Consider the following 27046-nt stretch of genomic DNA (forward strand, 5'->3'; position numbering starts at 1 on the left):
ATATATGTACATATTTTTTGCTGCTGTGATGTTCATAATATATGTATTATTATTAAAATTTATATATATTACTTCTAATCGATCATTATATATTATTATTTATTCTGAGATGTTTGTGACACTATTCTTAGATGTTAATTAGCCATCCATTCTATCGACAAATTTTTTTTTAGAAATTAAAAAAACAGGAAAATGTTCTTAGGAATTATAAAATAGTCTTGTGCGTTATGCGAAAAAAAAAACACAAGTTTGATTTTTCAAATGTTAGGTTTATTTATTTACATCGTCGATTGATATGATTGATATATAAATAAATATAACTAAATATTAATCTGCATTTATTCACACATGGCACATGTATTAGATATCGTCTGAAAGATGACATAGATCGAGAAAAGATGCTTCGATAGCAGAACTCTGTCTTAGATCGGCGAGAAGTTTTGCCTCAGGAGCTAGATTACCGCGTGGCTACGGGTAGATTTGAAAATTGTGGGGCCCTGAGGGCTGCCCGAGAGAGTGGTATGGCAGGGTAGAGCGTGATTGATTTTGCATACGACACAGATTGGACAGGTTTGAGAAATTGGACTGGCTTTCTGCTTGGTTTAGCCTCTTCGTCTCTCTCTCCCTCTTGAAAGGTTCTCGCCTTTCTACTTTCATTTCTTTTCTCTTTCTCTCTCTCTCCTTCTCCGTCATCTTCCTTTTTTTTAGCCTGATACGTTCGGACCGCGCGTTCGTGTACGTCACATGCGTGCGTGCATGTAATTCGCATATACTTGCCATATCGCCGTGCGTATTTCTACGCGAGTCGAAGAAGAAAGGTTCCCTCTCGTATCTCTTGCAGGGAACGTCGAAGGGGATTGGCCTTGAACGAGCGATTTGTGCGATCTTCGAGGATATATTTATGAGCATTCTAGCTACCCTTGCCTGAACTTTCATATTGCGCTCGCCATTTTAGATAGTCAGCTTTGCGCGTAGTAAGTTACCGTGCAGATTACATGCAACATTTCTGTGTTAAATTATTCCTTAATTATTATAAGTATTTCTCTCGTAATTTTATATCAAGTAAATATCGATAACACATTAATGAAAAAATTGAATTTTCCTTCTTAAGAGATTCAATTTTAAATTCAAGATGTGTAGAACTAAAAGATAGTGTATACAAATCTCTTTGTAGACTTTAAGGGGCTTTTCATTATTTATTCTCATTTCGATGAATATTTTACGCATATTTCGGCATAGAATGTATGATGACGTATTAATGAAACTTGGAGTTTCATGTGCGATGGGTGGAAAACGCATCTCAAAGCGGTACAACGTGTGATCATGCGGGAAGGCTGAGGAGGAATTGTTGAGCCATCCGGGGTCGCTCTCGTCTGCCGTTATCCGCCGACGTCGGAGTGGATAACAGGCCGAACGATTTATTCTAAACCTTTATCCGAGGGCGCCCTCCAAATTTATGAAAGAAGACGCCCGTTTAACCGACTCGCTCAGTCATCCCTCACCGCGGTGGTGAAGCCACCCTTCCATGCCTGTCTTCCACGCCTTTCTCCGTTACTCTCTCGCGCGCGCGAAACTCCCTTCCCGCTTCGGCTTCTCCCTCGGCTTGGCTTGCCTCGGCTCTCCCGCCGTGCTCGCATGTCAGCCCTTTATTTTATACCGGAGCGAGTCGGTCCGATTTGGTCCTAATATTAAAGGGGATGGCTTGCCCTTAGTGCGTGATCGGGATGCCAAATCTCTTCGATCCCAGTTGCGATTCCGGAGTCTTCCTTATACACGAATGAAACGAACAAGCGACTGGGAATTTCTCCTATTATGATTAACTCGTTAAATGGAGACAACTACTGTTACTTCATTAATTACAGATTGAATATAATAAGTATAAATGGAGATTTTTATGAATGTAACATTATTTGGAATATTTTTATTAAATAGATGAATAAAATTCGAATTAAATACCATGGAAAATGGAATTTTTATTCCATTTTCTTGTTTTTATTCTACGATTTGATTTATTGTATATTGAATTAAACATCAATAGGCTAAATTTATATATTTTCATCAGTTGTATTTCTCTCATAATACGTATAAGTAATATTATGCTTATAAAGTTCTTTTTCATGATAGCTATTAAAATAAATGATTAAAATAAACGTTATTGTTTGCTACTTACAAGTGAATTATTCGCTCGTCTTATAATTTAAAATAGTGCACGATTTGATTTAGTCACGACACATCTGTCTTCTCACATTACTTAAATTCATTCTTAATGTAGTACATGTAATTAAAAGTATGCTTCGCTTATAAATTAGAATTGACGTCGAAGGAATAATTTCACGTAATTCATTTCTTTTTTGCAGTTATACCTGAGCAAAACACGGCAGGCTGCCTTTTCGGCCGATTTGCAGCAGACTCTCTCACGAACAGTCAGTCCAACCGCACGCCAGCAAGGTAAGTTTTTATCTTACTATTTTTGCAGCACGCAACCCTTCTCTCTTTTTCTTTTCTCTCTCGTATTTTTTCAACTAAACGAAGAGTGATTTATCGCGCGCAACTTTCGGTTTACGTCACAATAGTCCCCGTCGTTTCCTCGTCGCTCTCGAGAAACTTTCGGTGCACATGCAATTTTATTGCTTAATATCCTAATGGCCTATTTTTCACTTTACAGAGAATATATCCTTGTATTGAGGAAACATTAATTATGCTCAAGCTTTGATAAGAACTTTGATTTATGCATATTATATAATAATAAAATTCTCTCTTTATTACGACTTTATAATTTCGAATTAAATTATCTCAACAACTTAATGTCTAATTAAATTTTTATTAAATCTGCTCGAAGGAAGGGTTCTTATATATTCTTTACTTATCAGTTTGCTAAAATTGTTTGATCTTTTCTTCAGTAGTTTACAAGTTAAAAATTTCTATATCAAATTTATTTCCTTGACATTTAATATTTTTCATTAAAATCAAAGTTCCGGAATGCCTAGAATTATCTATGCTTCATCAATAAATGATTATTCTTTGACAGTTTTTATGTTTTACGATTTTCATGAGTTCTATTACGACAGTAAGAACAATGATTGAAGGAAGCCGCGGCACAAAGCATTTTTACCGTGTATAGAGTCCCTCGATAGCAGATGGCATAAATAATCTAACGACTTGGGAAACTAACATGATTACGTTTCCTAAGAATAATGTCCTGCTTCTAGCAAACACGACATGCGTGGAATTTAGGAACATGACATCACGACAATGATCGGAGCTTTCATCCAGAGCAAAAATCGCGTCGAAAGTGATCTCTCGTGATAGCGGCACTTACTGCGATCAAACTTTCTTCTTTCCCCTTCATAGAAAATAGTTGTGGACGAGCACGAAGTCGGCTATATCCACGTCACGATTATAAGCGATCTCGATATCGCTTTTATTTATGAATCATGACTCGATTTGTCGCGTTTTATTTTTGTTTAGTCAAATAGTAAAAAATCTACGAATTAAAATTTCTTAACTTCAGTTACCTCGATAATCGATTTTATCTTTGTAAGTAATATTATATTATACCGAATACGTTTTCGAATTATAATAGATCTTAGCTTCCAGTCAAAATATTACCGATCTTTTTTCGCAAATTCATAGTTTACTAATAAATTCCGATCTGCGTTGGAGTCTCTAGAACCGGTCAAACTCCCGAGCGCTTTCGGAAAGGCGAACAGTTCTCAAGTGCTTGAAACAAAAGCCCGGCGTTTCAATTAAACCCTTTATTAGTTAGCGATAATGGGGCCAGCAAAGCGGGTCGGACATCGCCTGGCCGGCCGTCGCTTAATCGGAGGTTATAGGGTTGTTTGCGCGGATCTCTCCGGCTCTCACGGATATTGAGGGCTGACTAGGCAGTCTTTACCTCCTTGATGTTTAGAATCGCCCTGCCTCTCGTCTGTCCTTTCTCGAGTCCAAACTGCGAGAAAGGCCTCGAGAATCCTCGCGCCTTGCCGGACCACGCCGATTGATTTTCTTGCGCGTTGTGCAAGTTCAAGGAGGATAAGCGGAGAAATCGGGAAACGCGCAACTCTCTCGGATGGCAGCATCGGGCGGGATGAAACGAGGAGGCGCGCAAGAGCGAGGAGAGACGGGCCGAAGCGGTCGAGCCGGGAGGAGGAATTTGTCGCTGAGGAGAGCAGGTCGCAGCAGTCGCCTGCGGCGAGCCGCAACGATCCTCTCGTTCTCCCACCCATTGCACGCTACCGCACGATACGGAGAGAATGAAAGAGAGACAAGGAGAAAAGAGAGAGAGAGAGAAGGCTTGTCGCTGCTACTGCTATTGCTCCATGGGACCGTTCGAAACTAACTTAGGGCCGGCGAAACTACACTCGCTTCCCGCGCCGCAAAACGAACGGCACGGATAACAAGGCGGGCACACGAAATACATTGGATATTGATTCGCGAGGGAGAAACGACAGGGTGAAGCGCCGGTGAATATTTCTTGGACGTTCGGCGTGGATGCGCGATAAATGGCAAAGAGCAGGATTCGCGGCTCCACGAGATACGACACCTAATGTCATTTTGTGGTTTCGAGTTAGAACGACAATGCACGTTACCTATTGTACGTGAATCATGTCATCTCACGTGATGCTTTCGTTTTAGTTTTAATACAATGTTGATTGTAATCTATCTTTGCGAATATGATTCTTTAAAAGTCTCATTTTTTATTTATTGAGACGTCGTTAATTATTTTGTTAGTAACTATTTGCTCTTTACTTAATAATTTGAGATAAATCAATTGCGATGATATCTGTCGATGGGAATTTTGCAATAATAACTGGCGTTCTTCATATCGCCGTGCGATCGCCCACGTGGCCTAGTAAATTACATTTATGTCACGTCGTCTCGATCCATATAGTCCACGAAATCGGTTTTAGTATAAACGAGGAAAGCCGGGCTAAGGGTCTCAAGCTGGGTTCGGTGGCTTCGGCTGGGTGGGAAGGTGCGGCAGGAGAATGGCTGCGACATCTTGTATTGTCAGATCCCAACGCGACAAATTCATAATTGCGTTAATGCGGGTACGGCGAGGGTTCTTGCCGCAACCACCGCAAGGCGCGCCATGGCGTCTTGCGGCTATAAGAGAGGACGATATAGCGCATGAGAGGCGGCGAGAAGAGAGAATTCGGGGCGGCAGGAGACGGTGGAGAACGGTCCCTTCTGGTACGGGCTCGTTAATCTTCGGAGGATTACGCCAGAAGGAAGTATCGCCATTGTGCAGGACGCTACTCCTCGAGTCGATAATTATTAATTAAATTGGCCGAACAGGCCACTCTGCGATTTATCGACTTATCGAACGCTGTAAACGATATTGCGGCAATATTGCCCCAAAAATCTGCGACAAATTTTTTAACAATTTCTGAATGTGTGCCAATTTTTATATCAACTATATGCGTATGGAAAATTACGTGTTTTATTAATTATGCATATACGATGAAGTTGAAAGAGAGATCCTTATCGATGAATGTTTTAAATACTTTTTCTCCATGTATGTAATTTGCTTTACTACTATTATATTATTAAAATTAATTAATTTATCTAAACTTTTCGATTGTGTAGTAATATTTATCTCGATTAAATACGACATTGAATGAAACGCAGACATTTTACGATATTTTAATCAGACAGAAGTTCGCGTTTGCATTCCCCGTACCTGGCCGGGTTAAATCAATAGAACGGTCATTCTGAACCGTCGGCCGTCCAATACTAAATAAAAGGCCGGCGCGGTGAAAAAGCTCAACTTGCAGGTGCTTCATTTCAGTTGGTCGTAGACAATTGAATCATCGTCAGATCGTGGCGGGAGGGTCATCAAATCTGCACGAACGGGCGCGAGAGCGCGACGAGAGAAAGGGTTGCGCCCGCCTGTCGGCCTGGTCGGTTCGCTCGATAAACGAGAGTAAAAAGGACGGAATTGCAGAAACGGGAGAGAACGGGCGACGAACGGGCGGGCCGAAATAAAACAGTGATATCGAGGCATTTCACGCACGAGCGAGAGCGTTTAGCAGATTCAACGTGCGTGCCGGCACTCCGCCGTTTTCCTGCCGCGGTGAAACGTCCCTCTCTCCTTTTCCCGTTCTCTCCTTGATGGCTCTCTCTCTCTCATTCTCTCCGTTTCTCTCCCGCTCGCACCTCGGCATCTCGCGCTCTTTACCCTTTTTCTCTCTCTCTCGCTCTATCACCTACACCCTCGCCGGGTTTCGCTGAAAAATACTGCTCTCGCTGACACCTGTAGCTTCGACGTTCTACATATGTGCGCACGTAGCACGTCGAGTTGCCGCCATCGACGAGTGGAAGAAACGAGGGACGACGAAATTGATAGTTGACGATGTCGAAAATCGTCATAAAATTTATCGAGCGTAATGCAATCTACGGTCGGGCAATGTAACCTGTTTCCATCAATGCGTCAAGTTTTTTTAACGAGAATTGAGAATTAATCGCATTATATTAATAGACAAATTTATTTTTGCAAACATTGCAAATATAAAATAACTGTATTGATACGAGCTTTGTACAATTTTAATTCCTAAACTGCTCTAATCAAAAGTGAGAAAATTGTAGGTGCAAGCTTATTTAGAAACGCAATCATTTAATTGACATCAATTTTTGTAAAACTTCTTTAATCGTATACTCTACTGTAAAGATATAATTTTCGGCCTTAGTATAAAATTTCATAGTATTATCGCGGTACATTCGAGCACTGTGATAAAAGGGGAACAAGCTCCACAAGTGGCGGACTTTACGGGACTTAAGTCTAATCCTTGTAATTACTCGATTCCATTCTTTTTATTGCCACTGTCGACCTTGATTTTACATGTCATCTTATATAGCTGAATGGCCCTCTGAATCTATGTGGCGATTCGCGATCGTATGTACATGAAGATATTTATCAGGTGACAATCATAGTGATCTTTTAAATTAAGTCTTTCCTCCTTCAAATCTTTTCACTATCATATTTTCTATAATTTGATGACTTTTGAAAAAAGCACTTAATTATTGTATTTGCGACTATATTTTCCGAATTTGAAAATAAATATAATAGTATTAAATATAGATGTAAAAATAGATATAAAAGTATTGCTATTTTTGGAAATAACATTGAGATTATTTACTTATAAGAATTATTACATCATTTCTTCAAAATTGCAAAATTGATTGTTTTATTTTTATATATATTATATGCAAAATCTCTCTCTTCATTGTACAAAGATTTAATAATAAATTTATCCTTTATCACTCTCGTACGTAGAACATATAATATGTTCCATCGACGACAATTTGCTGACTGTTTTTAATAGTTAAGAATTAACGAGATGTGAAACATGGACACGCGATGCATTGTCATTTAACGCATAAGGAAACGAAGGCGAATCCGCTATGTTGGACAATTAATCGATACGACACGCTGCGAAATCGCGAATCTACCACGAGGTGACAAAAGCGCGCAAATAGAGGGGTTGCCTCGTCGCGGGTGACCGACAACGTGCGCACACGAGCAACCCCTAACGCGGGCGTGAAATCAGGCGCCGGCCAGGACGTCCGCTCGACTCGGCGGCCGACGGACAATAAGAATCGATATCTTAATTAACGAACGCCGGTGGGTCCGATGAGCGAACTTCTCGTCAGGCAGAAAGGGAGAGTCAGAGAGTGCGATGAAGGGGACCAGAGGGGGTGGGTGGGAGCGGGAAGGAGGGAGGACGAACGCAGGGAGGATCCGGTCTCGCGTTTTCGATGGGGTAGCAACGGCGGACGCCTGACCGGAAGCGAGAGTCTGCGGAGCCCTGCGGACCTCGTTCTACCGGAAGCGCCATTCACGCGGCCCTCTCGCTCTCGTCCGCCTCTTCGTCGACACGGTCGTTCGTCGTGGTCGTCGTCGTCGCCGCCGTAGTCGCCGACGCTGATACGTTTCTGAATAAACAATACACCTTCCCCACGGCCGCAACCCTCGAAAAAGTTTGGCCGATGGTGCCGCCAAAAAAAGATCCGCGTCGATGGTGAACTGAATTTTTTGTGCGATATTGTTCGTGCTTGCGATATTTTTCGAACATCTCGGTAGTTAGTAGAAAAAGAATATTAAAAGTTTTTTAACAGAGATAAAAAAATTAATAGAAATTTAGTACGAAATTAAAAATTTAATATTACAGGTAACGTAAGATTTAATTTTTTTTTCAAATAGCCAGAAGATTTTTAATGAAGTCTAGATATTTTTCCATGATCTGTACATTTCTTTAAAAAATATCTAGTTAATAATGATGAATTGTTTCATACATTTTTAATGTTTTTATGGATATTATAAATTTTTAACATAGATTATCACAAATTTATTATGATACTCTAATAAGTTAAATATTTGATTAATATATAAGAAATTTCCTTGTCTAGGACATAAATAATACTTTATCAAGTTATCAGTACGAAAGGAAATACAGATTTCCTTCCGATATGACAAGCGTTTCTCGTCTATGACGAACTGCTTTGGCGGCGCCATAACCTCGGAGATTGAGATATCCCCGAGAACGTCCGGCCCGATTAATATCGCCGCGAAGGAAACGAGCGAGTCTGGGCAAATTAACGAATTGGAGGGTGCTCTTTCCAGGACGCTTTTACCGCGACTGGCTAATCCGATAAAGTGGCAGCTTCGCACGAACCTCTTCCTTCTCACTGACATTCCTTTCGATGGAATATGACACTAAGTATTCTATATTGACTAATAAACTCCTATTCTGCGGCTTCCTCGTTAACGAAGCCTCGCTGCTTACTCTCGTTTGTTCGTGATCGCGCTTCCTCTCGGGTCTTCCTTCGTGTTTGACAGATGTGCAATGTATTTCGACCGAAAAGGGCCGAATACTTGAAGCCGTTCGTGCGTACTTCAAATACGAGACTCGCGTGAATTTTCCCCCTTTCTTCTCCTCGCGATCTTCGTTCACACTCTCGGCGTTTTCGCTTCGCTCGCTCAGGAATATCCCGACGTAGGACATAGCCGGAGAAACCTCGTCAAGGCCGCATTGGTGGGCACCTCAATCAGAACTCGCTTTGGAACCCAATTTCACGAGAGAGAGACTATTTGCGCGTGCTTTGGCCGGCAGTAGGTTTGACCTCTCGTTAATCACCAAAGGACCCGAAGCACGAAGGCGAGTCGGACAAGCTGTGTAGTTGACCGCAATGGCTGACCGTTGGGCCGATGGACAAACCTTTAAGGTTACCGAGACATAGGGTGGTATCGATACCTATTTTCTAAAAGTAGAAGCGTTCGTTTATTTTTCTCAAATCTTCATGAAATGAAAATTAATTATTGCGAAATTGGGTCTTAATAATCTACCTGTTTAGCGTCATGTTAAAAAATGATACTTTTTACGTTAAAATTCTATTTAAAAGCCGGAATATATTGTCCCGTTAATCGAATCTATTGAATGAGTCAATGTTTGGACCGTAAGCAATACATTTGTCGCTGTAAGCGATACGTAGTGCAATGATTTCACACAGGTTGAGGCATTGCCTCGAGCAGTCCTCGTTGGCTTGTACACGACGCCTAATCGCTGTATTAGCTGGCTTTGTGGTTAAGCTATGCTATTGCCGAATTAGGGGTGATTCGCTTCGAAACACACCCTCCTACGTATATGCCATCTAGGTAAGCATAACGCATGGCATATTTCTGTATTTTTTTCTTGCAACAACCTAGCTTAAGAATCGTTTGCAATATTTTACATATTTATGAAAAATTAAAGCTTTTTTGATATTTTGACGTATTACGCACACATTGAGAAAAACTTATAATCACTAGTCTTCTAAAAAGATTTACATTTGGTAATTAAGTGTATTTAATTGAAATGTTTATCGATAAAATATGTTAGAGTTCTACACAATACTTAAATATATTAGAAACATGGTGCAAAATTTCATCTTTATTTTACCAATTAATTGTGTGTCTTCTCTGTCGTTTTATTGTATATGTAATCTTGAACATGGAAAAATAATATATATGCATAATTATATGCATAATTATACGTTTAATTAAGAAAAATTTGATGAATAGTGAAAATATTTATTTTTTCTTATAGAAATTTTATTTTGCAGAAATTGTAGAATCTCTTGAGTTATTCTGAAACCTGACGATATACGGTTTAGACAGATTTGCATAGCTCGCTATATGTCAGACCGCCATAGTCTCTTGGCGCATATCGTTTGTTGGTTTTGCGGTGTACCATAACGCTGCCTTCCTCGTAACCTCTTTCCCTCCTCTTGGGAAAAGCGAGCTTTCGGCAACATCGTTCAGCAAAGAGCTCCTTCCACCTCGTATTAGACACGAATAAAATCTGATCACGAGATTTACAAGAATTACAGATCCTATAAATCGACATTCATGAGAAAATATAAAGATATTTATGTATTTAAAAATATTTTATAATATTATTTCATCTATAAATTCGCATGTTTTCTCTGATGATACAATTTTTATGAACATTTTATCTAATATGTCACATCAAAACCTGAAATTAAGTATAAAAAGAATTGAGGAATTTAAAGTCGCAAATCTGTGAAAATTGCTTCAAAGTATCATTATATTTCCTTATACATTAAATTGAGTTATTTTCCTTTGATTTCGCTGGTGTCTCCATGCATCAACACCTTGAAATTATTGCTTGATTACGTTGGAGATGGTTAAAAAGCCCGTCGTCCCCTTCAGTGCAGCTTTTGACCTCGGTGAGAGTATTCCTGGAGATGGTTCGACCGCAGGATCCACCGGAGAACGAGACGAATGAAGATGGTAGGAGGTGGAAGGGGTGCGAGAAAGGACAAGCGGAAGCACACCGCGGGGGATAAACAGAGGTGACGTAATTACCGAGATTAATGCGGCCTTGAGCTTTCGGTGGCAACCGAAGCTCCCGGTGCTTGCTTTTATCTCGTGAGCTATCATCCGGTCCCGCTTCTCTCGCTCCTTCCTCTCCCCCTTCGCCTCCGGAAAGTAATTTGAGGACGAGAGGGAACGGTTTTAAATTTTACTTATCCGTGAGACTTAGATTTACTTGCACCAGTGGTGCCGCGGGCGACCCCATTTTTGCAGATCTGTCACGCTACGAGAGAAAGAGAGTTTAGCCTTCGAAGATAATATTATTTTCATATTTGTTGCGTCAATATTTTGTACATAACAAATATCAATATCTTTAACTCGTATGATTGTAAAAATTAGTATGATTGTAAAAATAGAATAGAAATGAGAGAAACGCTTAAAATTCTTCATTTCCAAAATTGTATATTTTAGATTTCCATTTCATTTAGCAATATCTGATATTGATATATTTTCTTCTCCACATTACACAATTAATTAATTAATACACAATTAATTAATAGTGTGAACATTCTAACTACATATTTTGAATGATACAAATATAAATTAAGCATTAATGGTAGCTATATTTCTCTATATCGAATAAAAGAGATTTATTATATAACAATATAATGAATCAATAATTAGAATGATTGAAATTTGCGAATTTTCGCGGAAATTTTAGACGATAACTGAGAAGAATTTTCCAACACTCGCGGCGCGATTTTCTGCAGCAATTCTCTCTGGACGTTGTGAGATTTTCCACGAGACGACACCCATAGTGGTGGTCGGGTGTCGAGATTTCTTCATCTCTCTCTGTAGGTAATCTGAGAGAAAGAGAAAGAGAGAAGGAGAGAGAACGAGGGGTTCCTCTTTTCACCAAAAACACCGGGTGCGGCTGCTCTTCCTCCCGCACTTCATAGAAGAGAGCCACTATTCACGTCGCCTCACGACGACCCCTTTCTTTCCAACCCTCGCCACCCCTCGCCATCGTACTTCGCGTTGTCGTCGTCGTCGTCGTACACCGTTGCCTGCTTGAGACAATGATATCGCAGGAAAAGAGGAGAGCGTCTCGGCCCGCTTTACAACTCCCGGCGGGGCCGACGTTACCGGGGCGAAATTAATATCATAAATAATATCGTAAAAAAAAATACAACCCGCAGAGCCCGCCGCCGTCACGCCGGCGTTACCGCGAAACGTTTCTCTCGCGTCTTGATAAAGGAAGCGAGAAGCGGGAGGAACGGATGAAAAAGAGAGAAAGAGAGAAGAAGAAAGCAAGGAAGGGATCTGCGAGAAGGCGTCTCCTTCTTAGGGGAAGTCAAAGTGCCGGTAAGATCTCGGATTAAGCCGAGCAACGTACCAAGCGCTTTCCCAGAGCACATAATCTCGAAATGCGACAGCTTTATTTTGAGAGAATTTGAATTCATTTTTATGCCACTTTTAGTGAGATACAGTGACTTGAAATAATGCTTGAAAAGGAGCATATGATACCCTTTCGACATAATATCGTCGTCGCGCACAAAAATAATAATTAATCTAACAAATGACAATCTTTTTCAAAATTGCTCGAATAGTACAAAGAAGTGAATTGTTATTTTTGATTTTCCGAGAAAATTAATAACATATTAATAACTCATTATCTCATTTAAAAAACAAATCAAATGTGTATCAAATGTGTATCCAGATATATTGCATTTAATAATATTGCCATTGAATCGCATTGTTTTTTACAATTAATTAATTGCAACGTAATTACTATTAAGCTCTACTATTCGTTGTATTAATTTCACGCTTTATGGCTCTCGATGGCACATATTATGCATCGTTTGCTACGCATAGCATTAGAACTCGTCTTCCTCCGCCTCTCCCATCCATTTCCTCCTTCGTATCTTCTAACTAACAAAAGCTCCGTATCCCACTTCGCGCTCGGTACAACTGGCTGCGATACACGACGACGAATATATATCGTCGGCGCGTGTAACGGTCGGAGCCACCCTCCTCCTCGCTCATGTGGCTTGATGTTTCTCGCCGAGCAGCAATATAATCACCCTGATGGCACAAAGCGGCTACCCCTACGGCGGCAGCCTCGCCGCGCCTTCCACGCCATCAAACGCTGATGATACAGACGATACGACGTATGTATACGCGACGACGCTAATTCGCGTTCATTGTCGCCGTTTCTTGCGTGAAACTAGGCGAAGCCACAGGTAGCTGAGACTCATCCTTGCACAATTCGCGTATCGTTGCCTCTCGAAGGCAAGTAGCAAGCGCAAGATATTGTCCAGATGGACTAATAATTATGTTCGATAAACGATGATGGTCGAAACATTGTTTCGTTAAGGGAGGAAGAAGAAAACGGAAGATAGAAAACGAGATAATATATACATAGTATGAAAAATTCGGAATTATTTTGAATTCCGTCAAACTTTATATATAATTTTTGATTTAATAATTGCGATAATGTAGTGCTGTTTTCTTATAATGTCGAAATAATTTTTCATGACAACAGAGAGAGAAACATTGCGTTTCAGCTGCTTTGTAAATTGGATTAAAACAAGATTTTCAATTTTATGTAATATAACTTTCATGGATTGTATACAAAAATATTAATATTCTTTTACGACTGTTAACAGAATTTGCTTTTTTATTATATCATTATATATTTCATATTATGTTTGTATTAGACTCGTATTCTTTCCTAAATTAAATAAAAAAAATGTCACTGATTAAAACAGTAAAACTCTATTGTAGATTAATATTTCACGTTTTTAATTATTTTGCTATACTTATAACTGTGAAATCACTACTTATCATTGATTTTATAAGAGAGTACATCAAAGCGCGCAACGATTGCCGACAAATGATTTGAAAATCCATTTCAAACACTTTAATATCAAATACTTCAGTAGTGAAGCTTTAATAGTGAGGTTGCTCGAAAGAGTAGCCGCTCATTAAGATTCTGGTTATTTGCCAGGATGTTGGACTTCGAAGATCTCTTCCGCGAATAATTGCGCTCTCAAAGGGTTAATCATTGGACTGTAGCTCGCGGCAAACCTAAGAACCTTAAATCTCCAGGGAGCATCGCGCCTTTTCGTCTTTTTGAGAGGAGACGTCTTTTCCTCGAGAAGTAGGGTTGCCGTTTAATGGAATTAAAATTAAGTCTATACAGATAGCGAAAGAGCTCGTTTATCATGATAAATATCTCGTTAGATTCTCCCGTACCTGTTGATAAGTGCGTATCCCGTCATTAGAATTTTTTCTCATCTTGCGTTGCATTTTTAGTTGATTTTTATGCCAAAGTAATATTTTTATTTATTTATACTGGTTAAATGAGCAAAATGTTTTTTGCTTGCCATTAAATCTGTGCCGTTTTTACTTTCTGCGAAATTCGCTTTTTCTATTGAGACTCGTTCAAGCAATTCAGTTGAATATATGAACGATTATTGCATCTGGGTAAATGGGTCAGAAACTATCGCCGTGCACTTCCAAGCCATCTAACACGATGCCAGATTAAATTGGCCCTGGCCAGCAAATAATTCTCTATGTGATATACTTTATAACATCTTTTTTTCTTTTTCATACATGCCATGATTTATAGCATATTATTTTTTACGATTTAAATTATTTTTAAGTCTTTTCTAATCTATAAAAAAAAAAAGAAGTTTATATATAAAAAAAATTAGAAATGAAAGGATTAGTACGATAACTAAAATAGTTTCTTTAATTTCGCGAAAAATGTATTCGTTTGCAATTCAGTAAAAAACATTCATCGCGTTTCCCAGATAGCACATTGATTGCCATCTTGAAAATTATATGGAGATATTCAGCGGCTATCGGGAATACGCGACATTTTATTTTTAACCGTCCGGCTTCGGGTATCTTATCGTAACTTTAGTAGCATCGTAAACCGTGAGTACATAAACGAACTAAGTCAATAACCGGCGGAGAAGTTCCCGCGGGCAAGACTTTACTACAATTCGCATTTTCATAGCGGATAAAGTTACGGTTTATTAAAGGGAAAGAAGGCATTTGTGAACGGCTGCTTTTCGTAGGAGGTGTCGCGCATTGTAGTGATACTTATTGATGAAGAGACTAAAAATATATACATTTATTTATATAATATAAATTTCAAAGTATGCAGGCTGTTAATTAATTTTTTTTCAAGAAAATTAGTTGTGTTTTTATATTGACATTAAATAACTGTTAAATTTTAAGAAAAATTTTCTTTCGAAACATACGTAAGCGAGTGAAACTCTCATCTAATTTTCTTCGTCCAATAGAAAAGCTATTTGAAAGCAAATCTGCGTTAGAAACCGCTTGGACGCGATTAATTATGTTGGTGAAGTTGACCCTCATCTTCGCATATCCCACATTTTATTGCCTTCTACAGGCTGTCGCACGTGGTTGCGCCTAGGAGACCCGACAGTTTTCGGTAATACCGAAACGGTAATGCGAATGCGGGGAATGCAGGAAGGTACCCGGTCCCTCGGCTGGATCTTGGTGGTGAATTTGCGCCATAGAATTCGCGAGCTATTCGTGGAGCGCGAATTTTCCTCGATAGGTCGCTAGGTTGGCCGGTTAACATCCGGCTAGGATAGCGAGAGATAACTGGGCCGGCACACCGAGAACGGGATGAATAATGAAGTGAATCGCGCTTTGCCCGGAAGGCCAGAGATTCACCCGGGCCCGGTCTAGACCTCGAGATTAGCTCTGAGTTATGGCGTTAAGATCACATCTAATTGTATCAGTTCGGGCCACCCGAACCGAGGCCTCTATCTACCTATCCATCTGTAGCAGCTCACGCGCGCCGCTATAACCTGCTTACTTGGTCCTCCTTCCGCGTCTCTTCCGCGCCATTGACCGGGACCTTAAACGCCGGTCGACCATCGATTTGCTTAATCTTGCGCTTTGCGAGGAGGACTTTATCAACTCGTGGTTCTCTCACTCTGTTACGACTTTGCTCGACACGCTTTACCGCGAATCGCCTCGGTTACTTATCAGTAGGTTTCTCCTTCCTCTCCTCTCGTATTTGTGTTATTAATTGAATTTTAATGTTTGCGCCCTAGTGCGAGTTTCGAGTCGCGCATGAGAGATGAAGATCATCGGCTTGCATTAAGCGAACGAACATTGAGCTTTGTAAATTGCGGTCACGATATGGCGTAGCACATTCTCGTTAAGAGGACTTTTATTCGATCGTATTTCGGGACTTACCGGCAAAATAGAGAAGTCCTTAGGCATTTCTGATCTTCCTTTCTTCCTGCTAAATATCTAACGTCGCTCTGGGTTATCTCCCGGTAAGAGAGTGCTAGGAGCGAGAGCGGAGCAGAACGAGAGAGAACGCAAGTCTATAATGGTTTCCTCGAGGCTCATCCGCGTTCTAGGACGTTGCTACGAACACACCATCCTCTACCTCGCATATAGCTTCTCCATCGATTCAAACACGTACAGGGTATACCGATTATTTTATCCTTAAACTCCGTCAAATGTCTGCCAAAATCGCGTGAACATGCAAGATTTATGACTTTGAGAAATTATTAGTATTAGATTAACTGGGATACAACTTCAATTAATAAAAGCAGGTTCAATTTAAATTATGCATTATAAATTACATTATTTAGAGAAAAAGATTGAATTTTTTAAAAATATATATATCTTCCAAACTTCATATATTACAAATGTTTTTTATTATAATTCTTTAAATAATATTATACAATTTTTAATATTCTCGTTTCTTTAGAGAGATGTAAATTTGACGAATATGGTAAATTTAATCACTTCTGGGCGTCGACTTTATGTAGAACAGCACGATGCTTTCGAGTCACCTGATAAGAGCGGTTGGGTCAGAGATATTAGTAAGTTTGCGTCGAGAAGGAGGCAAGGACTAGAGAGGACTAGGCGCGAGAAGCAGAGAGGCATTAGAGGTCGGGGATGATCACTGAGTGCACGGCACTAATCAAGACGCATGATTATAGGCCCCGGAGAAACCCTCGAGTATCCGAGCTACCGTCATTCCTTGCCAAGAAGAGACTCCCGATGCGTTTCTCGTACGTTTATGGCCATTGTTGCCGAAATGTAGATTACAAGCCGCCCCTTTTTCACATCCTTCTCAATATTCTTGTCTCATTATATCTTTGAACAATATCTTTGAACAATACAAATAACGTTACGAAACACGTATTTGATATGTTTAAAATAGTTAATCAATAAAGAATATTTTCTGTATAATCGGATCTTTTATAAAGTCATAATTTATATGGAAATTATAATTATAGCTGGAGTAACGTATACGCTTATCAACATTTGGCAAATGTCATCAGACGATAAACGTCAATGATAATGAGCTAATAAACGGACAGTGGATACGCATTAAATCGTGTGTAATCCCGTTAATGGATCGTTACTCGCCGCTCGATCAATCGTTAAGCACTGTTCGTGTAATTATAGCCATCGGTATCAAACTGTCGCTGCTACGTTTCATGGTTATTGTATCGCTGTCGAATAGTTCTCTAATCGATCGCGCTGTTCTCCTTTTAGCGCCGTTTAACCATTTCCAAGAGTGACAATTTGTCGAGCACAGCACCTTACGTATAATCATTCTGTATCCGAATGCTTGGGTCTAAAGTACTTTTTTTATATTATATAACATGCATACTTGCAATTTTAAAATTCTATATAACTTTTATGTACATATATAAATATTAAAATTTACAATCATATTCAGAAAATTTTTTCAATAAATTTTCTGAACATAATCGTAATAAATTTTAATTATCTTTCTACAATGATACGGCTCAAAATTTTTTCTGGTTCTTAATTATTTATTCCTCAAAGATAATTAATATGAATGTACATATTTTAAATTCCAAACTACACGTAAATAATTTTCTAATAATAATTGCAGTTTATTGTAGTATTATCCGAGCGATCTGCGCCACTTTAGTTAGCAACAGCTCATTAGATCGGAGACGACTGTCGAAGCAATTAGGATCCTCCTCGCGATTCTCCTCGGGGAGGTGGTGCTCCTGTTGATCTGGTCGCAGCGCCAGAGGAAATTTCCCAACCTACGGTTCTATTTGAGGTTGCGCTAAGCAAGTTAGCACAACCCCAACGTATCGCGTTAAATTATGCTCAGAAGCGCCGTGGCTGCCGCGGATATATACGTGCGTACACGCGCGCGCGCGTAATCATGGTAAGCGGCGTGCATTTGCCGGGGAAACCGCGTTTCAGGAAGCCCACGGTGTTGTCACGCGACGCCCTGCGTTAGGTCTCGGGAAAAGGGAAATCATCCGTCTCCATTTTCTTCAGCTGTCGGATCACGCAGCGACGTCTCGAACGCCGCAGCGGGACGTGAAGAGGACGCGCGTGTGGCAATGAGGACGGAAAATACTCCACATGTATAAAGTAGATGTTATCCTACAAAGTTGCACGCCAGAATTACTAGCGGTATACTCGGGAGGTTGGCTGATAAAATAATTATTTTCTAACTAGCATCTCTCTCAAAAACTTTCTGTGCTACTTTTTTATTTACACGCTACGGAAAAGTAAATAAAATATTTTATTAAACAATTCAGAATTGCTTTAATTAGAAAGCAACACCGAAAATAAAAGCATATTGTCACAAAGTTTATATTTATTTCTGACTTGGATGAAAAGGTTGACGAAATGATTATTTTGGATAGTTTATCTACTTAGATTATGTCAAATATTATATTTTCTGCATACGATTTTACGCATTCAACATTGCTTTATATATTGAAATTAGATATCGAATGGACAGTCAATCTTGAGGCATGTGCTGGCCAATCTATGGTTTATTCGCAGAATTCCCGATTGCGTTGTACAAAGAGTTCTCGAATAGTTGTCGGGCTATATCAAACGTACAAAGGAGGAATCTGACGTTTGTAGACAGAGAAAGAAGGAGAAAGCTGTGGTAATGAAGGGACAAAGGACGGAAACGGAGAGATGGAGTCTGACAGGGATAGTTGGTTCGTTAATCTTAAGAGCGTCGGATTCGCGATTTGAGCAATCGCATGCCATAGTGATCCCTAGGCGCATACAGAAGCAAAGGGTCAAGCAAGATTGGTCCTTTTCATCTTATCAGGATAAAGGCATAGGATATTGAATCTACTTAAATGGATGATATGTTGCGTCATCAAAGAATCACTATTTTGTCAGAAATATTTATGATAAATCTCAAATACATTATCAAAAAATAAATTTTAATTTTAAATTTTTTCTATTACAGAGTTGAAAAAATTTAATTTTTAAAAATATTAGAAAATAATTAAAAAAACAAATTTTTTAAAGTGTTTTTTTACTAAAAAAGATGCAGCAAAATGTTGATTATCAAAATAAAAATTTAGTTTTATTTATAGAAATTATTCTAAATTTATATAACAATTGAAAGAAGAAAACATTAAAAAATTTGTTATATTCAATTGTATAAATAGATAATATTTCTCTTCATTTTTTCTTTGAGATATATAAGTCGGAGATTAATAATTCAAATTATAATAGGATATTGGTTCTGAATGCTCGATGCACTTTAAGACGTCAGAACCGTGATCCTGCGAGTAAGAAAGAGTTGGCAGAGTTCCGAGGTTAAGGGGTATTCATCACACCCTCCGATCTCTGTCGGAGACATCTTTCGTCCTGAAATCCATTGAAAGTTCTCTCGCATCGGGATATAGGTGCCCGAAGAGTGTACAAAGTAACGTCATACGATGGCAGCTGAAGGGTGACTTGGCGCGCGTACGTGTGTTTGCTTTTATTTAAATTGTAAGTTAGATGCCATTCGAGAGATGAGAGAGAAAGAGAGAAAGAGAAAGAAGCGACACGCGACGAGGCTTTTAGTGAATGGAAAGAAATGTTTGCGCTAAATGGTTCGATCCCATATGGAAATGAAATCTGCGGCAGCCATCGGTCCGCACGACCGATCTTCAAAGTATCTGTCTTAGTCTTCGCTGCGATTCCAAGTTTTTAGGACAAGAAGGCGATATTTACGTATGTATGAGGGAGAGAACGGAAATGGAGTGTACGCTTTGAGCTTTTAAAGTCGAGTCTAAAATACGTAACTATCAAAATTGAAACTTTCACGTATCGCAAAATCTCTCTGATACAAAAAATAACATTTAATCTGAGTGACGAGAAAGCAAAAAATATATTAGAAATATTTTAACAGGGGATTTATCACATTTAATGAATATTAATAACGGATGGTCATTAAAATTATACTATTTTATACAAATTTAATGGTTAGCACACACACAGTGCATAATAATCTTAAAATATATAAATTGATAAATATAAATTGATTTAAATTCTTTACGTGTATTAGATAAAATTGTATAAATTATTGTAACAAATAGATATTTAAAATAAACTTTTACATCAATCGATGACCATCGATCTCTATTGTATCTCTCGCGTTGAGAAAGTTGCTAATACGAAGCTACACATAGGGATTGTGCAATGTTCCGTCGGAAGCTGGGACGCAGGAACAGGAACCATCCGGATTTGCATACTCGTCAGCTGTGCTTCCTTCAACTTTTCCTGCGGCACACCCTCTCCGTGGAACTCTACGAGAACTCCGTGGTGCGGGTATGCACTCACGTCGGATAGCGCCACAGAGAGAAGGGGCGGGAAGGGAAGGTGCAGGTGTCGAGGACAGCCGTGTATTTCTAGTCCCGATTCATAATTGCAAATTTCCTTCGCCTTATTTATGCAGCCCGGTCTCATGCTGCCTCACGTTCGGCTTGCAGATTCGCTAATACGGGTCTGTCAGCCACGAACTCTGCTTCGAGCTCGGAAGACAAAGTCGGAAAATAATGTATTTTTCTGCGATAGAACTTTCCATTGCTCTATTTAAGAGAAGGAAGTTTTGAAAGATATTAGATAAAAATATCTAATAAAAGCATAAAAGAAACATATATTTTTCACAAGAGAAACTAATTTTTACTATAAAAAATTTTATTAAATATTTAAAAAAAATTTCCTTTTTCTAATAATCGAGTAGAAAATATTAACTGTTTTCATTTACAAAATCAATTTTATATTCGATTCATATATTATATATTTGACTTTTGAATATTAAATAAAAAATGAAATTTGGAATGAAATTAAATATGAAATTAAATGTGAAATTATATGAAATTTGATATAAAATTCATGAATGAAAAATAGTAATATCAATTGTCATTAATGAGCGATAATAAAAGATTGATTATTATTACAATGGAGAGAATATTACTAAATTAATCTCTCAGATTGAAAAATTTTCGCGACCCATGTACTTTTACACATAACACGCAATGCCTTAGTAATGATCCATTGTCACCTAAGGAAAGGCAGCGTGTCACTCGATGCTTTACAAAGTGGCATCGAGAAGAGATTAGCGGCCCTCCTGCGTCCCTCCACCGATCACATATCGAGTTATGAGAATCTCTTTCACGAGTGTGTTGCACGTGGGGGAGTCGACTCACGTGCTCGCGGAGCCATACATTTTCACTTTGGCACACGTGTCGTCACCTTCGTCGCCTTCTTGCAGCCGTTGTCGATGTCGATGTCGATTCGGGGCGAGGGAAAAGCGCCGAGGCTTGGCAAAAGAAAAAAAATAAGGCCTCTCTCGCCTGCTCGATACAAAAGCTCTTCTCTGCCGCATGCAGAAAGAAGAAATGGAGATACGATGATGCGCTCCGTTATGCATTATGCATACGCAAAGACGAGCTAAAAAGAGAAGGTCGCTAACTGAAAACCGATTTCTAGTATCGTAGATTCGAGAGTGATGGCTCTTCCCGCTTACGAAGGTACTTTGGATTGTAAAGCGATCAATTTGCTCAAAAGAATAGAAAACGCTAGAATAAAAAAACGCGAAATATTTTCTTCATTTCGATGGACAACACAGAAAAGAATAATTAATCTCCATGTGAAAAAATTAATAGAGAGAAAATTTTTGGCATATTTATTACACATTTATGACACATAATTCTACAATTCTCTCTATTTATAATTTCGTTGAATAAATGTGGATAAGGGATTAACAGATTTAATAACAAAATTACATATTTTTAAATATTCTCGGATTTAATAACAAAATTACATATTTTTAAATATTCTCGGATTTAATAATAAAATTACATATTTTTAAATATTCTCGATTCTTAAATATTAACCTGCAATTGACTAACTTTTTTTTACATGAATATGTTTTTAGGGATGTATTATATCGTTAAAAAATATATAAAAATTATTATTTCAGTTTTTTTAATTATTATTTTTACATATTCTACTATAATATCATAAAAAATTGTTATCGTTGAAAAATTCTTTATGCAAAAAGCGATATTTAATATTTCGATAAAACCTTACAGCTTTAGCAAAAAATTGCGATCGCAATCATCTTGATGTCATTAATTCGCGCGTTTGGATTAACTTCGATGTCATTTACGCGAAATCATAGACTTAGACAAGATCATTCGAGTTTGCTCGAATACAACGGTTTTCTTCGAAGCGGAAATGCGATTTTCTGTGGGTAATGCATAATACAGAAGAACGAAGGGTACATCCTCGCAGCATACGCCTAAAGAATGCTAAAATTCCGATGATGGCGTCGAATAACCTCGCTCAAATATCGCTTTAGCACTGTTGCGCCAGAGATTTGAACGAGCGATTCATCGTTTACGTTTTCTTGAAATATTTATCAAGTCGCTCTCTTTCTTTTCGTATCAAACACCATCAAGTAAACGATGTGGGAAAAATTATTGAATTGAATAAATTTATCATATCTTTCAGATTCTGACAATGAGATGATTTACAAACTAATTGTAATAGTTATTGAATCTGATTTCTCTTCGAGATAATTATAATTGTAATTTTTGTACCGATAATATATGATTATTTTGAGAATGATACTCGTATTATGGCAGCATTGATGATGCTGGCTGAATATTATTTATAGATAGGAAGGATGAGAACTGTGATTCTCTTTACATCCCGTTATCAATGGTAATTTGTTCACATAATCACGTTTGTTTTATGGGCCGTTACGTAGCCAGATACTTTAACTAATTGTATAATTGCCTCCAAGCTGGCCGGCGGTGGCGGCGTCGCGTCGCCATCATGTCGTTTCCTACACTCGTTCTCTTTCGCTGCAGAAAGGGACAGCAAAAAGATCGTATCCGTAAATACGAGCGTCGTCCACGTCCGTCCTCACTTAATTGCACGGTGTTTAATTAGCGAAATGTCGACAAAACGGGAACAAATAGTCGTATAGTCTGAAGTTCTCGCAATAACTGAATTTTTTTCAAATATTAGTTCTATCGTGTAAAATATCGACTTTTTCAGATCCTTCTTATATTTAGCACGTTGAAATAAAGTTGCTTTTAAAGTCGTTTGGACTCACGAATTTCTGCGTTCTCCAATACTCACCCGGCAGAATCTTAAGATCGTTCTATCCCTTGAGGCAGACCGAGAGGGCTCGTCGGCTTCGTCAAATATTTGCCCAATCACCGCGAAGACATTTCAGTAACTCGACTGCCATGGATCGCCCTTCTTCATGGTCTTATTTCTCATCTACTAAACTGCCGCTAACTTTTCGCATGAAAAGCTGACGTATCAACACGGATTGTTGATTTATATCCATACATCTATGCTTGCAAGTGTGTTGCATTAAATTTAGTAGCTTTGCGATATTTAATGAATTTTATTCCGATTAAAGAAAATATTTTTGTATTATTATTTGCTTTTACAATAGCGTAAAGTAATATTGTTTTAGTTAAGTTTAAAATATGTCAATTGACGTCAGGAAATATAATATATAAATTACTATACCATTGTTAGTTATTTTATGAAGTTCATGATTCTTGTCGAACGCAAAAAGAAAGACGAAGGTCTAAAGAGCAAGCGACATTCCGCCGGTCGCTTAATCAGAGCGAAGGTTTTTAGAGCCCCTTAAATCACGTAATGCGAGACGTCGCGCGGGGTGAGAAGGCGGTGGCGGCCGGATTGAAGGTTGGTCGTGGTCTCGGCGGGTGGGAATTAGCTCAGCTGAATTGATCAAAGCTGTTTAAACGCGGCCTCTTATTAAAGAAATCCATAATCGTCCTGCCGCCTGAAAAGCGGTGCTCCCTCTTCTCCCCTTCCTTCCTCTTCCCCTCTATGTGTGTGTGGGTATTGGCTGTGAAAAACCAAATCAGAATTTCCACTCCCTTACCCCTAATTCCTTCGTTCTGTCGCTATACTCCGTCTTTTTGCGGACATCCAATGCTGCCAAAAGGACGACAAGAAGGCAAATAAAGTTACTTGGAAGATAATTGCACAGTGTATATTTGTCGATATTACGAACTGTCTCAAAACTAATGAAAAATATTATGAATATAATAAGTTTTGACTTTGTTGAAGATATTTTCTACTGTAATTTTGCATTACGAAAATTTGATTTGTTCTAATACTTTTTTATAAGTGCAATTAATCATCTTATAATGCCACTAAAATTTAATAAAATTTTTTAGACGTTTCGTTTAATTTTTATCATAGTGAGATTTTATCCTTTACATTAAATATTAATAACTTTTTTGTATTAAATATTATTGGATGGGCTTCTAATTTATTTCGCATTTTTTATATGGAATTGTGTTTTTCATTAATTATATATTAAAATATTTCTGCTTTGAAATTATCCACACACTTTTCATTATTAAGAAATATCATTTTTTAGCATATGATCATAAAGTTTATCTCGTGTTTGTTCTCCAGAGAGAAGAGCAATCAGCTCGGGCACAATCAGCTTCACGCTTATAACGTTTTATGATTACGAGCCTCGGTCGTGCGAGGGCGCGTGGACAATATTTCGTACTTTCATTAGAAGAAAACGCAAAAGTACGCCAAGCGAGTCTCCTCCGTCATCAAGCGCGCCAAGAGCTGCCGCTCGAGATTAGCAATTCATAGCTGAGTGTGGTTATTATTGTCACGGTGGCGAGGGCTTACGCACACGCTTAGCGTGAATGGCAGCGCGATGGTAATAATGATAATTAAGAAACATTGTAACGGCGGCATATTTGGAGAAACTGGCCCAACGACTTTACGCTCTCTTTCTCTTCTGTCATCCCCTCATGTCTTATTTCCTCTCGCTCTATTTCTCCGCTCACCTAATCTCGAGACCGACGCTTGTTAAAAATGCCCGTGAATATAAAGAGTTGCATTATTAAAGAAGTTCGCACGACTATAACAAAAAGTTTCGGCCGGCCTGTGTCGGGGGGTAGAGGCGAAAAAAGCAACAAGCCAGGCGACGCGGGGATGGTCGAATCGAAGGGAGAAACAGAAGGGAGAAACAGAAGGGAGAAGCAGAGAGGATAACAGAGGGAAAACGCGAGAGTGCGTAGCTTCTGGACGCGATCGAATTGTTCGGGGCGAGAACTTTTCTCCACTAATCAAATCTGTCGATAACAATACACGCTGGACGTACAAATCTTATTTAATGATCTACGCCACTGACATACTGAGCGATACGAGCGCGGGAAGCCTTCGTTAAAAAATCTCTAAAAAATGAGTTAGGTGTTTCGTATATACTTCATCGGCTCATTTTTAATAAATAATTATATCAGATGAGATTATCACTTGATTCGACTGTCAAAATTAATTAATTTTAATAAACTTTTTTTTATATCGCGATTAATCGCAAAGATAATTGTGTAAGATATTTCGTTTTTATTGCCGGACACGCTGGCGTCTTTTTTCACGCAAAATTGGCAGTCGGAGAGGAACGGGAAAACAAAAACGTTGGGGGACAAGAAGCAACGGCGCATAATTAGCATAACGACACTAATTAAAATACAAATGAAGCATCTTAAGACGGTTCGCACCAAGTGACTCATTATCACCGAGCTGTCGGCCCGTTTTTGGTTCTACGGGAAAGCCCTCTTTCTTCCAATTCTCTTCTCTCGTTTCTCAATCTCTCCACATTTTACTGACACTCGCAAACCTAATTATATTTAATCGCAGCCTCGTATCGTTCGTGACCATTTTAGGATAGTGCTTCGATTTCATTCTTATTTAGCCTTCTAGCTGTATACTGATGTCAGGTAATCTTTGACAGTCTCTAAAATATTTTTATCATTAAAAATTATATCTCTTTAATTTTATTAAATTTTATAATTTAATTTTTTTTATACTTAAGTTAAAAATAATAAAAGTAGGAAACAATTCTTTGTTACTTCATTAAAAACATTTTCTTATCATTTTATATTATTTTCCAGAACCCAATTTGGATTAATCTTGAATATATTTTACTATTTTTAATTTGCATATTATAAATTAATTTTTTTAATTACTTTAACTTCTCTCAAGACATTTTTGTTCAAAATTTCTCCAATTAAGATAGTTTCAAGAAACAATTTAATAATATCAGTCTGTACAGTTTCGACATGAAGAAATAAGAGTTACAGCAATAGAGACTCAAGAAATAAATTAAAACTCTGCAACCCGAACGCGCGGGTATTTTTTTCCATTACACTCGAATAGCTATCTCGACAAATAAGCTTGGCGTGGGCGAATAGTCCTTCTCCTTCTTTATGACAATCGCGAGCGGAGAAGGCAGCCGTCTTATGATTTTCTATTTGGCCACGTAATCCACGGTTCACGGTGAGACACGCACGGATCCATGCTTAGGAGCCACGGCGACCATAAATATGATTGGAGCATCGACATCGCCCTCATGGAGCCTGACCCTTCGAGCCATTCACATAGGATTACAGTACGTTGTCTCGTCTGCTCCCTTTACGACGATCTTATTGGATTTCAATCGAAGACTATAGTCAACCCCTTCGATTATCATAGATCCCCCAGAAATCTTAGATCTTTTATACACAAGTTTCATCGTCGTTTCTTGTGGATTCTAAGATCGAGTAAATTTAGCTTACGATTTATTGTTGAAGGATACTTGTTTCGATATGTTGATGTGTACAAATATATGATTGGAAATGAAGATTCAATTGGAATAAAAAATTAGTAAGTAGAGTAAATTGTTAAAATCAATAATATTTTGCATTCACAATCAGATCAATTTAAAAAAATCGGACAATTAATTTTCTCTCATCGAGATTAACGTATAAACACAAATATATAAGTAACTTTTCTCACTAAAATCGATTTATACTTAATGATTGATTTATGATGGGATCTATATTCCATTTTTTTCCT

At 38.5% G+C, this 27046-nt stretch overlaps 1 protein-coding gene across 4 annotated transcripts in view; it reads left to right on the forward strand.

Annotated features, from left to right (window-relative positions):
* The window catches only part of LOC105251450 (mucin-5AC), a 283388-nt gene that overhangs the window by 161864 nt on the left and 94478 nt on the right, over positions 1-27046 (forward strand). For all 4 annotated transcript variants that reach the window (XM_025412182.1, XM_025412181.1, XM_025412184.1 and 1 more), the window contains one exon: positions 2358-2448. In XM_025412182.1, coding sequence (XP_025267967.1) covers positions 2358-2448 — 91 coding nt within the window. The remainder of the gene's footprint in view (positions 1-2357; positions 2449-27046) is intronic.

Source organism: Camponotus floridanus, unplaced genomic scaffold (genome assembly GCF_003227725.1).
Source record: "Camponotus floridanus strain SB8 unplaced genomic scaffold, Cflo_v7.5 scaffold49, whole genome shotgun sequence".
Classification (NCBI taxonomy): Eukaryota; Metazoa; Arthropoda; class Insecta; order Hymenoptera; family Formicidae; genus Camponotus; species Camponotus floridanus.